Here is a 15,690-nt window from a genome sequence, read left to right on the forward strand (position 1 = left end):
GTCTGTCTTTCTGTCTATCTGTCTCTCTGTCTGTCTTTCTGTCTGTCTCTCTGTGTATCTATCTATCTCTGAAAAAATGGTTTGTGACATTTGTTGAAAAAAGTATTTTATAAATATTTTATTATTAAATTTGAGTTTGAATAGAACATATTTCACTTCTGCAATCTAGAATATTTTCCACACCCTACAAGACTACATTTAGTAGTGAAAAAGAGAGGGACAGTTTTACCTAATATAGAGTGCAAACCTCCCATTTTTCTCTATCTGATCTACTGCATTGCTACACACTGTAATGTAAACCACTAGGTATAAAAGCAGGTGGGAAGATTCTGCCAGACCAGTTCCTTCTCAGAAGAGCTGTAAACTGTCTTTTGAAATTATGGTTGCTTGTGATCACCTGGTAAGCCGTTTTAAGATTATTTTTCTGCGTTATGTATACTGTGTGTGTATGATGCACACTCATATATTGGATGCTTGAGTTTCAGTACTGCGTATTTCAGTATTGCTCAGTATTGTATTTTGCACTCATATTGATCACTATACAACATTCTGCACTTTTACTTTTTGAACCTTAGCTACAATGCACACAATTTAATATATTGCATATCGTCGCTGTCCAATGAAAAACACTTATCTCCAAAACAGCAACTTTACAGAACAGAGAAAAAAAACCTTCTTAACTTTCAATTGAAGTCCATGTAAAAAGAGTTTATTCAGGCAATTTTTAGGTATTTCTATTTGTCCAATCATCAAGAAATTTTGGCACAGTGTAATGGACAGTTTGTCTGTTCAAATTATGTAGTAAACTAAAAATCGACAAGCAATGGAGAAGTGGTTTTCATTGGACAGCGAAGATATATACTACATATTTTTGTCCTATTTTTAGTGCTCCTTACTTAGTACTTATATTTTGCTGTAATTGTTAGTACTTGCAACTATTTCTTTCTTTGTGCATATAACAATAAACTCTTGAATCTCTTGAATCTTGAAGTTACATTACAGTTTCTGATTTTTTTCTGTCCTGGTCAGCTGGTGGCATGTTGCTCCTTACTCCAATATTGTGTTTGTCTTAAAGGTTTTGACTATGAGGAACATTTTAGTGCTTCTTGTCATTGTTATGGTGCCTCTGGCTGGAACTGCATCTGGTGGGTAAAATCCTCTAAAATACGGTTTTATTTAAATACAGCAGATTCAAAATTAGTCTTTTCAATTATTACATTTTATATGTAGCAGATTTGTCTTTTAGGGATGATATTGATCAGTGCTTGAGGGGTATAATTGGGAGATGCCTCAAACTTGGGTTCCAAACCACTAAACCAAATCAAATCAAACCTTTGCATATAAGTGGTTTGACTAAGCTTAAAATAACGCATGTGAACATGCTTCCAGAATTTATTTTCATCCAAAACGGGTTTAACAGTCCTAGATTGAACACTGAAATCTTCAGCAGAGTAATCACATTGTGTAGAGCTTTCTTCACTTTATGTATGCAATATGCATTTGCAATATACATAAAGAAACTGGATTAACCACAATATATGTTCTTTCTCATTTTTCAATGTAGTAGGCTTAACCAATCAACTGAGACAATACTAAATGTTATATATTAACAAGCAGAAATGGATAATTCTCTTTTCCTCACTCACTTTTTATTGTTTTTTATTGTTGATGGAATGCAATGCATTTTGAGATAACATTGAATTAATTTCTATTTACAGTGGGTAGAAAATGTGAATATGGTTGGGAAAGATTTGGAAGAAACTGCTACAAATACATTTCAGTTGAAAAAACATGGACCGCATCTGAGGTATTTACAATTTATGTGTGTTAATGCTGCATGAGTAAAACAGGAAATATGTGCAAGCATTCCTCTTCAAGTTTAATAATCCAGTGTGAAATTGTCCACAGCTAATTTGGGATTTAAAAAATGTAATGTACCAACCTAACAGTTCTTCTCTATGATTTTGGTTTAGCAACATTGCATTTCTTTAGGAGGAAACCTTGCTTCTGTGCACAGTCTTCAGACACACAACTTTCTTAAGAGGTTTTCTAAAACCAAAGCTGGCAAGTATGTTCGAACCTGGATAGGAGGTCATGATGCCACTGAGGTAAGTAAAAAAAAAAAAAACTTGAAATTATTTTTTATTTATTTTTTAATCCACTTTTTATTAACTTTATTTTTAAAAGGCAAACTCAAAAAGACTCAAACTTAAAGAAAACTCGTGAAAAAGATATAAAATCTTCACAAATGTGTTTTTAATACATTACTAAATTACTAATTTTCTCAGCAGTTTAGAATTTTGGAAACATTGTAGTATGTTACACTTATGCTTAAGTTTATGTAGATCACGCATTTTCGGACTTAGGTCAAGACATGAATCGCTTAGAAAAGAAATATTCAGATTATTCACATTTATTTGTTTGTCTGTGAGCTGATGTATCAGAACTGAGTTGCTGTGCTTTCCTCTGAGTGCACTGTGATACTACTCAGCAATGCTGCATTAGCAGCAGTTCAAAAAGAGGCGGAGTCTGACTTCACATGTATCGGAGGAGGCATGTACTAGTCTTTATACTCCTGGTGTGTTGGGGCATCACTATTGATAGGGGGAGTCCTAATAAGTGGGTTGGGTAATAGGCCATGTAAATTGGCGAGAAATTTGGTAAAAAATAGAAATAAAATTATAAATCTTCTATCTTTTCATGTTTCAGAATTTTCAGTGGCTGTGGAGCGATGGCACAAAATTTGATTTTACTGCGTGGCTTACCGACGAGCCTAATAATGCAGGGAATGCTGAGCACTGTGTAGAAATGAACTATGGAGGTAAGCTCATGAGCCACACTTCAGCAAATAACTTCTAATACAGTGAGCTGGTAATTTACCAGGTAAACCTAATTTCCATAAGATGAAGCACACATATAAGTTGAATGGACAGATCAGTGTTGTTTTATTAACATCAACAGGTTTTTGGTGATAAAATAGCTGTAATCATACCAGCAACTCAAAACAGTTAGGAGACAAGTTTAAAGTGGACATTTACTCTTCATTTTAACAATACTAAGAAATGCATATATTATTATTAATTCATAGACAGTATTGTCTTGTGAAAAACATTTAGGACCACGCCCACATTTATTACTACTTCTTTAAAATACCTAAATCAGAAACAGGTGCCATATATATTTAAAGCTGATGTCGGTAAGTTTTGTGATTTAGGGCCCTCTCTGGTGAGAATGGGTAATTGCACTGAGTATGTGGAAGAATCATTTTAAACAGGGTGGGTGTGTTGCGGTCTCCTTTCAGAGCGGATGAATCCGATTCCAGGTTATGTTCAGTCAGAGAGAGAGAGAGAGAGAGAGAGAGAGAGAGAGAGAGAGAGAGAGAGAGTGAGCTCAGTCACAGAAACTGCTGAAGGAAATGTCTTAGAGGATGTAAGAGAGTTATTATATATGGTTTATCAGTCTGAGCTCTGAGTTTCCTCTTCTGAAGTCTCTGTTGCTCCACCAGCCACCCACATTCAGTAAAACTGAGTGGGATCCCCTTTTAGAGGCTGTACATGTGATGTAAGTATGTAATGATGCATGATGTGGCCAAAAGAATCTCTAAATAATCGCTGTATCTGAAAATATATCACATTATAAAACAGAAAAAAATATTTTTTACAAGAACTGTTATATTTGTTATTCGTTGGAGGAGCTCATATGTTTACCTGATTTGGGTTGATATTATCCGATCAGACTGGGGATATGATTATTTGATTTATGCCCAAGGTATATTCAGATACATTCCACATGTTAAAGTAAAGAGTAAACAGGAAATACTGGTATATAGAAAACTGGTTATAAAGCTTTTGTCCACTTGGGCTCACCACTTTCTTACATCAATAAAACCTAATATTACTAGCTATTCCTAATAATATCTCTCTGTAATTCTCTAGGTGGAGTCCTGTGGAACGATGCCCGCTGCAACACTGCGCTATACTCAGTGTGTCAGAAACCAGCAGCGGTTGATTATGTGATGTAACAGGAAACTTCACATTCTGTTGAGATTTTTACTGCATAATTTAAACCATTTAATTTTTACAGACATGCTTTTGCAAAAAATGTACCTGTTGAGTTCTTTTCATTTTCTGTCATTTTGTCTTTTTTTTGCATAATATGACAAAATGTGATTAAGGTACACCCTGTATTGTTTAAGAAAGTCATGATGAATTCACTTTTCATTTCCTTGTAAAATAGGAAGTATATGTAAGAGCATTAGAAGTATGTTCAAATTAGGTTAAGAATACAACATTTCCCTGCAGGCAGATAACAGTATTAGACATTATCCTGATGTAATTTTTTTGTCATCTGACATCATGATCAACATTCAACGTGAAATTAACATCTATTGACGTTGGTGGCTGCTAGGAAAGTACATTTTCAATTTAATATACTTTATGAAAATACACATTAAATGTATTTTTTCTGTATTTCCTTAAAATGTATTTTAAGCAAAATGCTTTAAATTATACATTGTGTTCAAATATTGTGTCTTGGCATTAAATACTACTTAAAGGGTGTTGTTTTTTTCCAGTAGAATTAAGGTGTACACAAATCAAATCAAATTTATTTGTATAGCGCTTTTTACAACTAGCCCTTTTTAAAAATTAAATATACAAAATACAAAAAACCCAGTAAGCGAAGGCAAAAAAACCTTGAAACCTTGGGAGGACTAAGACTCACATATAAAGGGGGACCATCCTACCACTGGTCAAACACATTTTAACCCTTTCAGACCTGAATTATGTTTCAGTAAAACATACAAATCATGTTTTCTGTCTGCAATTTACACAAAGGAAGACTCTAATAGTCTAAAGAGAAATAAAAATGAAATCCAAATAACTAAAATTATTTAATTGCTTTTTTAAATGTCCATTGCTTTGGATTCCTGTGTTTAACATTTTTATTTTAGGTATTTTCGGTATTGACCTTTTTCTTCACGAATAATCCATAAACAGTAACATTAACGTGATAAAGGTGTTCTTAATCATATAAAATTAGTATAACTTAGATCTTATTTGCTTTGTTGGTTCTAGTGCTGTCATGCCCTGAAATCTAAGTTGCTGTTTTTTTCTGATGCAGTGGGAGGGGCCTAAGCTACTGTACAATTTTTATTGGCTTGTTTAATGTTCTATTCTGATCAACAATAGGCTTTAATTAGAGTTATTTGCAATAAAAGAGAAAAGACATGCTGTACATTGTAATGGACGCATGGTCTGAAAGGGTTAAAGTGTCTTTATACATCCACATAGGTTTTATATATTTAGGTGTATATCAGTGCCAGTAATGGAAGCAGTTAGACAATATGTGTATCAAAACACAAAGTAGTTAATTTACAGTATACCTCAAGTGTATTTAAAATGATATTTAAAAAGCTTATACTTAAATCTACTCAAGTTTGCAGAAGATATCCAAATAAGCACTCAATTGTATTTAAATTTAGCTTTATTACGATTAATATAATATATAATTATGTTGCCGTAAGTTGTCCCAAAATAGTACATTTAGTATGTATTTAAGTACATATTTTAATTGTAATATTAAAAGTATGTACTTTTCCATGTTAAGTATAATTTGAAGATGTCCATTTACATATTTTCACTTCTCCCCAAATATACTCAGCTATATGTTTGTTTTCTAAAGTTCTCTATGACTATAACAGCATAATGCTTAAAAACTGCAAATAAACAAACTGCACACGGAAAAATCGCACACTTCCATCAAACCATAAAGAGTCTCAGGGCTTTGGACTTCTCAATTTTAGTATCTGTCGCCATCTTGTGGCATTAGTCGTGTCATGAAACTAGACCTGTACATTAATTATTTGGCAAATGTAAAACTTCTGTCTTTGACATTTTACATGAAATGTATTCATCACCAACCAGGTACAGTCACTCAGCCGCGACATGTTCTGGGCTTTTTTTTCATTACACTTTTCTAAAATTGATAACATTGGACATCATAATCATACAAATCATATTCATAAAAACATGCAATAAACCTTAATTTATTTGAGGATTGTCATTTGTGGCCCGTTTCCTTTTTGGAGTGAGCAGCAAGGTATTTTAAAAATAAAATGAAAGTTGGCCCGTTTTTATAATATGAGATTTATTAAGCAGGTTTTTATAATGTGAGATTCAAAGTTTTAATGCTAGGTTTCAGAAATCAGACAAAAGAGTCAAAAAGCGGCGAGAGTGATCAGTTGTAGCGCAGATGTAGTGTAGAAAACGGGCCAAAGATTCTCAAAGCGGTGAGAGTGATCAGTTGTAGTTCAGAAAACAGGTGAAAGAGTCTAAAAGCGGTGAGAGTATACAGTTATAGCACAGAAAACTGGCCAAAGAGTCTCAAAGCGGTGAGAGTGCTTAGAAACAACTTAGAAAAAAATAATACAGACTGACACTTTAATGTTCCTTAGCTTTTGGGAGAATATGACAACTTCAATGAAACGAAAAAAGAGTTCCAGAGGAAATAGTTTCTGTTTAATTTGTCAGGAATCAGTTGCCGTAATGAAGGAGTATAGTGTTAAGATTAACATTAATACTTAACATTATACATTATACTCCTTCATTACAACTGAATCCTGACAAATTAAACATAAACAATTCCCTCTGGAACTCTTTTTTCCAATGCATCCAAAACAATTTCTAAAAATGTGTCCATCTGAGCTATTAAGTTTGACTGGCAGTGAAGGGTGACCCCTGTTCAACAGCATGATTCTGCACTGACTGTTTTCACTGAGCTGGTATGTTTTCAGTGAGTGTCTCTTTTGTTCATTGCCCTGCAGTTGTATTCGACAGTGACGGTACCAGTCTGTGCCACACACCAGAGGCTTACTGGGTCAGCCATCAAAAGAGCCAAACAGTCTCTGTTCAGACTTTTCAGCATGATTTTATCATTTCTATTCATTTTATCAGACCTCAAATGAAGTCTCCTTTTTTGTGGCGTAACAACTAATGCTAATGCAACTAATCAATTACTCATTCACACATGGATATAAAAGGCAATATTCTCTCATATTCACCATCTAGATCTCAGTCAGAAACAACCTTCCCATGAACAGTCCAGATTGTTCCTTCGTATAAAAAGGTTCAAATTATTCACAAATTTAAAAAATTTATTGTGCTGTTAACATTTCACAGAGGTTTTTAATAGCTTTATTTTCCACTATAAGATGCACCAGATTATAAGATGCACTATCAATAAATGTCTATTTTCTGGTCTATTTTCACAATAAGGCACACTGTACTATAAAGACACATTATGCAACACTAGTAAGAAACAGTTGAGTAAACCTTCTTTCCCTTTTAATTCAGCAGATCTCACAGCTGGGTGGTGGTGGGGAGGTGACTAAGTAAAGTAAAGGTAAGATAAATAAAAAAAAGTCAAATGAACACTGGAAGTTAATCTACGCAAATTTCTCTCCTGAAAACTGTTGATTGTGGTTAGTAAAGAGCTTCCACCTTCAGCTCAAATAAAAAAAAACTTCAAAAATGGGAGGAGCAGTTTAGAAGGACCACTGGATGATGTATGGGTTTAGAGGCAGGGAAGGAGGGAGAGCTGATTGGCTGAGCTGCAGCAGCAGCAGTGTGTCTTTGATAGCAGTGAGATGCAGATGATTGGACGTCAGCAGGGGGGAGGTATTATTGTTTAAATATCTGCATATTGTGTTGTGTTTTTGCATACCAAAGTACACGGAAACATCATCCTCACCTATAGCACAGTTTAACCTGTGAGGGCGCTGCAGAGGCAGATACTACCACAATAAAAATGTTTGTTAAAGATTAGAAAATGTTTATAAACATTTTAAACAGGACTGGTATGCTTTATGATAGGGGTGTAATGGTACAGAAAATTCACAGTTCGGTTCACACCTCGGTAAAAACCCCATGGTTCAGTACGGATGGTGGAAAAAATAAAGAGGCTGGGCATTCTGTATAGCCTCACCTCTATTAACTTCATAATGACAACGAATCTTCATTATAAGCATGTTTTGTTTTTTGGGATGGAATGTTGTAATGGGACTCAAGCACTTTCATACAGGTTTCTTTCCTATTGTCAACATGAGAGGATCCATCTTTTGGATCTTGTTGGAACAAACAAACAATGTACTACTGGATACATTTCAGTGTTTGAGTTCTTTTTAAGAAATATAAGCATTAAATTGTCAAAAATGTAAATAATATTATTGGTGGCAATCACTTAACAATGAATTCAAATCATGATTACTTTTTTAATGCTGGAATTATTCAGTATTATTGTGAGAGGACAGTAATAAAAGTGTAGTGTGGTTTAGGTCTGGCAGATTACATCATTTTGTACTGTATTATAATATATAAGAGAGTTAGAGCGAGACAGACAGACAGAGAGAGAGAGAGAGAGAGAGACGGAGAGAGAGAGAGACGGAGAAAGAGAGAGCCATTTCCTATGGCAGGGCAAGATTTCATCTCTCTCTCAGCGATGGTGTGTGGACAATTTATATGATCTGCGTTTCTGCGCACACTCTCCACTTGTGTGCTCCAGCCTGCAGTGTGCTGTTTCCAGTCAGAGCTAAAGCTCTCAGTCAGTAACGAGTTGCTAATAGCAACAGTGCTACAGCTACACTTTCCCGGTGCAACACCCCTGTAAACATTTGTTCCTCATAACAGTCATTGGTTTCACAGTAGACTGCCTGTACCATAAATTCTGTCTGCTTTTGCACGAACCAAACAGTGACGTCCATACTGTGACAGTTCTTAAAGAATACACGTCCCTAATTCATTAGATACATTACACTCCTAATTCATTACTTCAAAGGAACACATTTTAGCTATAAATGGAAAAATATGGTTTAGGGCAGGGGTCACTAATAGGCGGACCGCGGTCCGGGTCCGGACCCAGACGTTGTTCGATGCAGACCCAACCCGATAAACTCCAGAGAAGGATTTAATTATGACAGTTTTCATTTAAAGCAGCGTAACTTTTCTTGTTCTCAGTGCAGCGACGCGGCATCGCCCACAATCGCTTCCTCCGCCTTTCTCTCTCCGCTTTGGGGCGTGTCTCCTGAAAGAGCAGCAGTTTATCTGTCACCAGCAAGAATGTGTAGAGTTGTAGTTCAGTGCTCTGTATGAACGCGACACTGTTCTTTTTTTTATCGGACAGTGATCCAGCTTCTAACTAACTGGTTAGCTAAATACATTTTTGTTAATTATAGACCGTTTCAGAGGAATATTCATGAGCGCAGGAAGTGACGTAGCTGTTCCTAGGACACTTCCGTTTAGCGGTAAACAGCGTTCAAAACAGTGGATGTAATTTAATTTAAACCTTTCCTTACACACTGTTCCACAGCCACAAGAACTGCTGCAACATGACTGCTAACTTCACCTAATCTGAGAGTCACAAACACTGAAAATCAGGTCATTACCAGCAGATTCTCAAATGACCAAAAATGACATAAGAATAAATAAATAAATGCACATATAAATGTAGAAATAAACAAATATATAAAAGAATATATTAATAAATGTTGAAATAAATAAACAAATAAATATATAAATAAATGCACATATAAAATGAATAAATAAATAAATAAATTAAAACATGCATAAAAATGTATAGGTTAATAAATACATTAACAAATACATTTCTTATTTATATATTTATTTATTTATTCATTTATATGTGCATTTATTAATATATTTATTTATATCAACATTTATATATTTATTCATTTATTTTTATATTTATTTATTTCTACATTTTTTGCATTTATTTATTTATACTTATGTTATTTTTGGTCCTCCATAGTAGACACGCGTGCTTTCGTTTTTCTCACAACGTCTCCCCCTTCTTAGCTACAAATCATGCAGAGTACGTGTTGGATAGCGTTTGACTTGCTACAACCTCAAAATACACTATAGTGATGCTTCTCTACTACAGGAACAAATATTCCCAACTTTTCCACTGAGAAAGTAATTATATGCGTCCAAACTGCGGTGCGCTTTCACTGCCTCTCTGGTGTAAACACGCTCTGTTTCAACAAGGTAGTGATGCACATCTGGGTAGGTCACCTCTGGCAAGCGTTTTAAATACGAGGAAAAAAACTTCCCTCTAAATCCTTATCAAAAAGATCAGGAAAAGAGGTTTAATCACTTTTTACTCATTTCTGACCATATGTTTGTTTTCGGGAGACTTGCGAAATATGCGCTCTCATTTTGACAGCTGTATACTTGAAAATAGCGGAACAGACATGTGCAATAGCTTTGTTATTGTTTTCCTCATTGAAACGGTCTATAGCTTACAGTAACCCTGCAATCCTAAATTAATAAGAACAATTTGAAAATGAAACAGTTATTGGCTGATCAGGTACATCAGAGCAAGTTAAACATATATAGTTTTATTTTCTTAAACCTTGATTTCTATGTTTTGATTCAGAGACGAGTTTTTTAAACCAGCTATCAGAAACATATCACAGTTTACATGGTTCATTCAGTTACCTTTCCAGCAAGCTGATTGGCTGTTTCTCCTGAGAGGCGGAACTTTATCCTTGAACTGGCTCCGTGATTCGCGTCAAGAGTTTTTGCATTCACACGCGGCCAGTGACCTGTCTCCTCATTAATAATACAGCTGAGCTGAGCGAAACGATTCGGGGCTACTGGAAATTTATTTGGGGCTAAAGCCCCGGAAGCCCAAGCCAGGCAAAGCCCCTGTGTAATATCATACATGAACAAACAGCTCTTACAGAAAATGCCCACTAAAAATCATTTTCAGGCATCGATTTGGTGCCCCCTCTAGTGCAGCACCTCTATTCATTGCATACCCCCCTTTTTGCGCCACTGTCTTGGACTGACGAAATTTTCTCCAACTGGACCATACTGATGTCTAATTAAATAGCCCTGGTTTAGGGTTTAGTGGCTCTTTAATATTCCATGGCCTAGATAGTGCACTACATAGGGAGTATGAAGCTTTTTGAGACACACCCTGAGAGTCTGGGCTGTGATTGGTCCGGTTGTCTGTAGGCCTGAGGAAGCTCCTCCTCCAGCGGCGCGCGGGTGTCGCTGTCGGGGCTGAGCGCTCCGGCTCTGTCGCTGTAGAGCATAAGGAGGAGGAGGAGGGGAACCGAGAGATCATAAAAGGAGAAAGTGCGAAAACAGGCCCCCACCCCTCCTCTCAGCGCGAGCCTCTGCATCACCCGCGCCTCTGATCTGCAGGAGCTATGGAGAAAAGGTAAGCGCTCTTTACCTCCTTCTTACACAGCTTTAGAGAGGGATGGAGGGATGGAGAGAGAGAGAGAGAGAGAGAGAGAGACAGCGGTACTGCGCAAGAGAAGAGGATCGGCAGCATCTGCGCTTCACTGAAGCACCATGTTGCTGTGGAAGGCAGGCAGGGGCTGGTGGGGATGGAGGGATGGATGGATGGATGGAGGGATGCTCATGTATCTGTTCATCAGAAGACAGGAATCTCATGTACAGCTCGTATCTGTGTAAAACACACGCTCATATTCCTGCTGTCTGTTACTGTCGACCAGCAGGCCAGCTGTAGCACCACGGCCAACTCACTCACAGTGACAGTATTATATCATCTCTACACACGTCACGCTCATCTTCATCCTGATCCGCTGCATTAAATCATTAAATCTACTGAAAATCCTCTATATGCGCTATTTTTCTAGTTTATGCCATTAGCTGACAGATGCCCGTCTGCGTGCTGACTAGCTTCACACGTTTCAGGCAATGATAAACGTGGCCTGATATCCTTGGCCTAAATACTGTTAGAAGGTAAATCCACTGATTAATAAAGATTCCTGCATTTAGCTATGCAGTTGCTTTAGAGTCATTATCAGAAATTGTCCCTTTTGGCCCTCAAAACATTAGGAAAAAATATAATTTTCAATTATTTTACTAATTTTAATAGCTATATATATATATATATATGTACAGCTATGGAAAGAATAAGAGACCACATCAGTTTCTGAATCAGTTTCTCTGATTTAGCTATTTATAGGTTTATGTTTGAGTAAAATGAACAGTGTTGTTTTATTCTATAAACTACAGACAACATTTCTCCCAGTAAAAAATATTCTTATTTAGAGCATTTATTTACAGAAAATGAGAAATGGCTGAAATAACAATAAAAGAGGCAGAGCTTTCAGACCTTAAATAATGTAAAGAAAACAAGTTCATATTCATAAAGTTTTAAGAGTTCAGAAATCAGTATTTGGAAAAATAAGTTTTTTATGCATCTTGGCATGTTCTCCTCCACCAGTCTTACACGCTGCTTTTGGATAACTTTATGCTGCTTTACTCCTGGTGCAAAAATTCAGGCAGTTCAGTTTGGTTTGATGGCTTGTGATTTCTTGATTATATTCCAGAGGTTTTCAATTTGGTAAAATCAAAGAAACTCATAATTTTAAGTGGTCTCATTTCCAGATTACATTTTTTATAATTAATATTTACCTATAATATACATAGGAATCATATTTTATTAGCTTATTTACTTTTGATTTTCACTTTTTAAGTTTCTGTCTTGCAACGAGTCCACATTTTCACCGTAGCCTTCAGAACAGGATGGAGAATTTCAGTGAAAATTGGCATTTTATAAAATGTGGTTGACCTAGAGTTGCAGACAGATTGGTTTGTTCATGGTGATCTTCTTTTGTTTCAAAGATTCATCTTATTTTTTAAAAGTACTTTTTAATTACCATAATATTTTACCACCACAGCGTGGACAAAAGCTTAAGCTTTAGCGCAGTAAAGCTGAGTAAGCTCAATATGATGAATATTATTTAAAATTTATGCTAATTAATTGGTGAATATGCAGCAAGTGTCTTCAGTCCCTTGGAAGGAAAGCAGTGTGAAGGTTGTGATGTCACTGATGTCAAATATTACTTTATTAAAGGTGCAGGATTATCCCATGATGATGGTGGATAGGGACATTTTGGGAACAGGGATTTTTTGTGAAAATAGCTAAATGAATATTTAAAATTATTAAAATTTAAAATGATGTGTTATTCAACCACACTACTACTGAGAAGGCAAAGAACCACCCCCACATCAAACAAAACTGTATAAACTGTACAAATAATGCTTTTAAAGTAAATAATCTGTATTTATAATAATAATAATAATAATAACAACAACAAAAATAATAATGTCTCAATTTATATTAAACCTTGAAAAAAATGGCATTACTCAGTGTTTGTATGAAAATTAATCAATCATGCAAGAGCATAGCATGTTGTAATATATGAATTATTGTTTTAATATTAGGATATACTATCACGTGCAACTCACAGATGTTTTTATACATGCGTTTTTATAGTTATACATAATTTAGATCTACATAACTTCTCAGCATGAATGGAACTACATTTAGGCCAAGACCTTTTCTTTTAAAACAATATTTTAAACATCAGGCTGTATATATGTTACAGTTTCATCCAATAATGTAGTTTTTGCAGGGATTACACTCTTCGACCCATTTTTAAAATGTTGATATTAAATGTTTTATTTGATATAAAAATCACTAGAATTACAGTTGACCTAAAATACAAAAAAATTAAAACCTTCAAATCAGAAAAGTATTACTGAACCCTGTGATGTTCTGATTGTTTCCTCACTTAGACAAAAGTGACCAATGACATCAGCTAATGAAGTGAAAAGCCTGGATTAGGCTGCCTCCATTTGCAGTTATTGCTTGGTTGTTGAGTTGCAGGCTCTGCCATTAGCTTGATTGTGAACCTTCAGGAGCTCCTTAAAGCACTTCTGCTTGATTAAATGAGCCTAAATGTGATAAATATCACAATATTCTCTAAGAGTCTGAGAGTGACCTATTGTGACATTGTCTGTGGCATTTACGATTTGAACCTCTGAACATTTCGACAAACTCTTCATTGAAAATGTTTTATTTTTAATTGTATACTGTTTAAACAGAGCCTTTAAATTAAGTAAATTGCAGAAGAAAGTGTGTATGCAACTGCATACTAGGGGTGGGCGATATGGCTCTAAAATAATATCACAATATTTTATGGTATTTTCGCGATAACGATATTCTTGGCGATATGACAAAACACTTACACAAAAAAAAAGTTCAAGAATACAGTACTGCAACAATATGAAAAATGAAATTTTATTAATGCATACTATATGATATTAAAAAAAGAATTTGATCAGATTTGTAATTGAAATCAATGATCCAGAACGTTGTGATACTAATACCGCACTTTAAATATCTCCATGTATCCAGTATTAAAGTAAAATAAATGATACTGGACAGATTGATTCTATATTCTATAGATATATAATGGGAAATGAGAACAGTGTGAATTACTCTTTTGCTAAAAATAGTATAAAAAAAAAACAGTAGTACCCTGATGTGATAATTAGGGGTGGGTGATATGGCACGATATTTCAGGGTATAATATCATTCATGATATTCAAAAATGTTGGCAATATTATCACGTACAATATGATATGGCACACCCCTAATGCATACAATGTATATAACACAGGATCAATGTAACCTATAGACATGCACGTATCAAATCAGACTTACCCTATACCCAAAGGCAAAAACCAGCAGCACCATAAAAATGAATTAGATTTAATTAAAATAACATCTGAAGTACATTTCAGACAAATATGTGGCTAAAAAACTTTAAAACAAAATATTTTTGTGAATGTATATGAGTGGGTATGGACTTTGAGGAGGCTACGTTGCTGCATTAAAACTTTCCTGCTGTCTGGAGGCTGTACTTTAGCCTGGCTAGCTCTTATTGTGAGTTATTTATACGTGCCAGGACTGTGCTGCATTACAGCCACCAAGAGGAAGAATAAAATAATGTCGGTGTGAATTATGTTGCTTTATACACACAGCTCAGAAATAAAAACTTAACTTTTATGACATAAGTCACTTTGGAGTAATATCTATATAAATACTGTCAAAATAGGAAAAATGAAATTGCTTTGAGGAAATGAGAAGCAAATTCTACTTGGGCCTCTTTGGCTACAATTGGAAATCTGTTACTCGCTCTCTTCTGTATTCTGTTGATCTCTGGCTATGTGAGCCGTTGGCCGGGCTCTCCTACATTATTGTGATATTTCTCTTCGTGCTGGCCCTCCTGTTGTTAGCTTGTAGGCCGAAGTGAAAGCTAACAGACTGCTCTCAAGTGTTCATGTGAAAGGATCATGTGCTTGGGTGGTTTCAGCCTCAGGGGGGATTCAGCTTCAGTAAGTCCAAATAGCCCACCTCAATGCTGTTCAGAATTAGGGCTGTCTGTACCAGTCTCCCATAGTCTTCGTTGGGCCTCCATTATCTGTGAAATGAGAATAGCCACAAACAGACCATTCTTTAAGGGAACATGACACTGATGAGAATAATGCATGGCATTTGTGACTGGTGGATTTAAAGGAAATTTAAAGTAATATTTTTTAAGGTAATAAATCACAAATTATTGATTAAATTGACTAGTGTAGAAACAGGCCTGCTTCAGGCTGTCACTAAAACTATGTTTGCTACAATTAAAAATTATAAATGAAAGGTTATACTTGCTCAGCTGTTTAAGTGAAGCTATTCCCAGGCATTTGGGTAAACCAATCCTCAGGAAATTGCTCTTGGGTTTGTAGATATTGATCTTCATGTATTTGACCTGGTTTCTCTCGTAACTGCAGTGTCATT

The 15,690-nt window shown here is 35.4% G+C and overlaps 2 protein-coding genes across 2 annotated transcripts in view; both read left to right on the forward strand.

The window, feature by feature from the left end:
* Window positions 1-342: 342 nt before the first annotated feature.
* si:dkeyp-75b4.10 (ladderlectin) lies at window positions 343-4,710 on the forward strand. Its single transcript, XM_022664285.2, has 6 exons — window positions 343-400; window positions 1,076-1,145; window positions 1,719-1,807; window positions 1,974-2,108; window positions 2,710-2,821; window positions 3,936-4,710. The coding sequence occupies exons 1-6, from the start codon at window positions 380-382 to the stop codon at window positions 4,019-4,021; spliced, it is 513 nt and encodes a 170-aa protein (XP_022520006.2). The 5' UTR covers window positions 343-379; the 3' UTR covers window positions 4,022-4,710.
* A 6,362-nt stretch (window positions 4,711-11,072) lies between these two features.
* The window catches only part of trim2b (tripartite motif containing 2b), a 32,354-nt gene continuing 27,736 nt past the window's right edge, over window positions 11,073-15,690 (forward strand). The window contains exon 1 of the mRNA XM_022664270.2: window positions 11,073-11,241. The gene's annotated coding sequence lies outside the window, so the exon portion shown is untranslated. The remainder of the gene's footprint in view (window positions 11,242-15,690) is intronic.

This window comes from Astyanax mexicanus, chromosome 21 (assembly GCF_023375975.1).
Source record: "Astyanax mexicanus isolate ESR-SI-001 chromosome 21, AstMex3_surface, whole genome shotgun sequence".
Classification (NCBI taxonomy): domain Eukaryota; kingdom Metazoa; phylum Chordata; class Actinopteri; order Characiformes; family Acestrorhamphidae; genus Astyanax; species Astyanax mexicanus.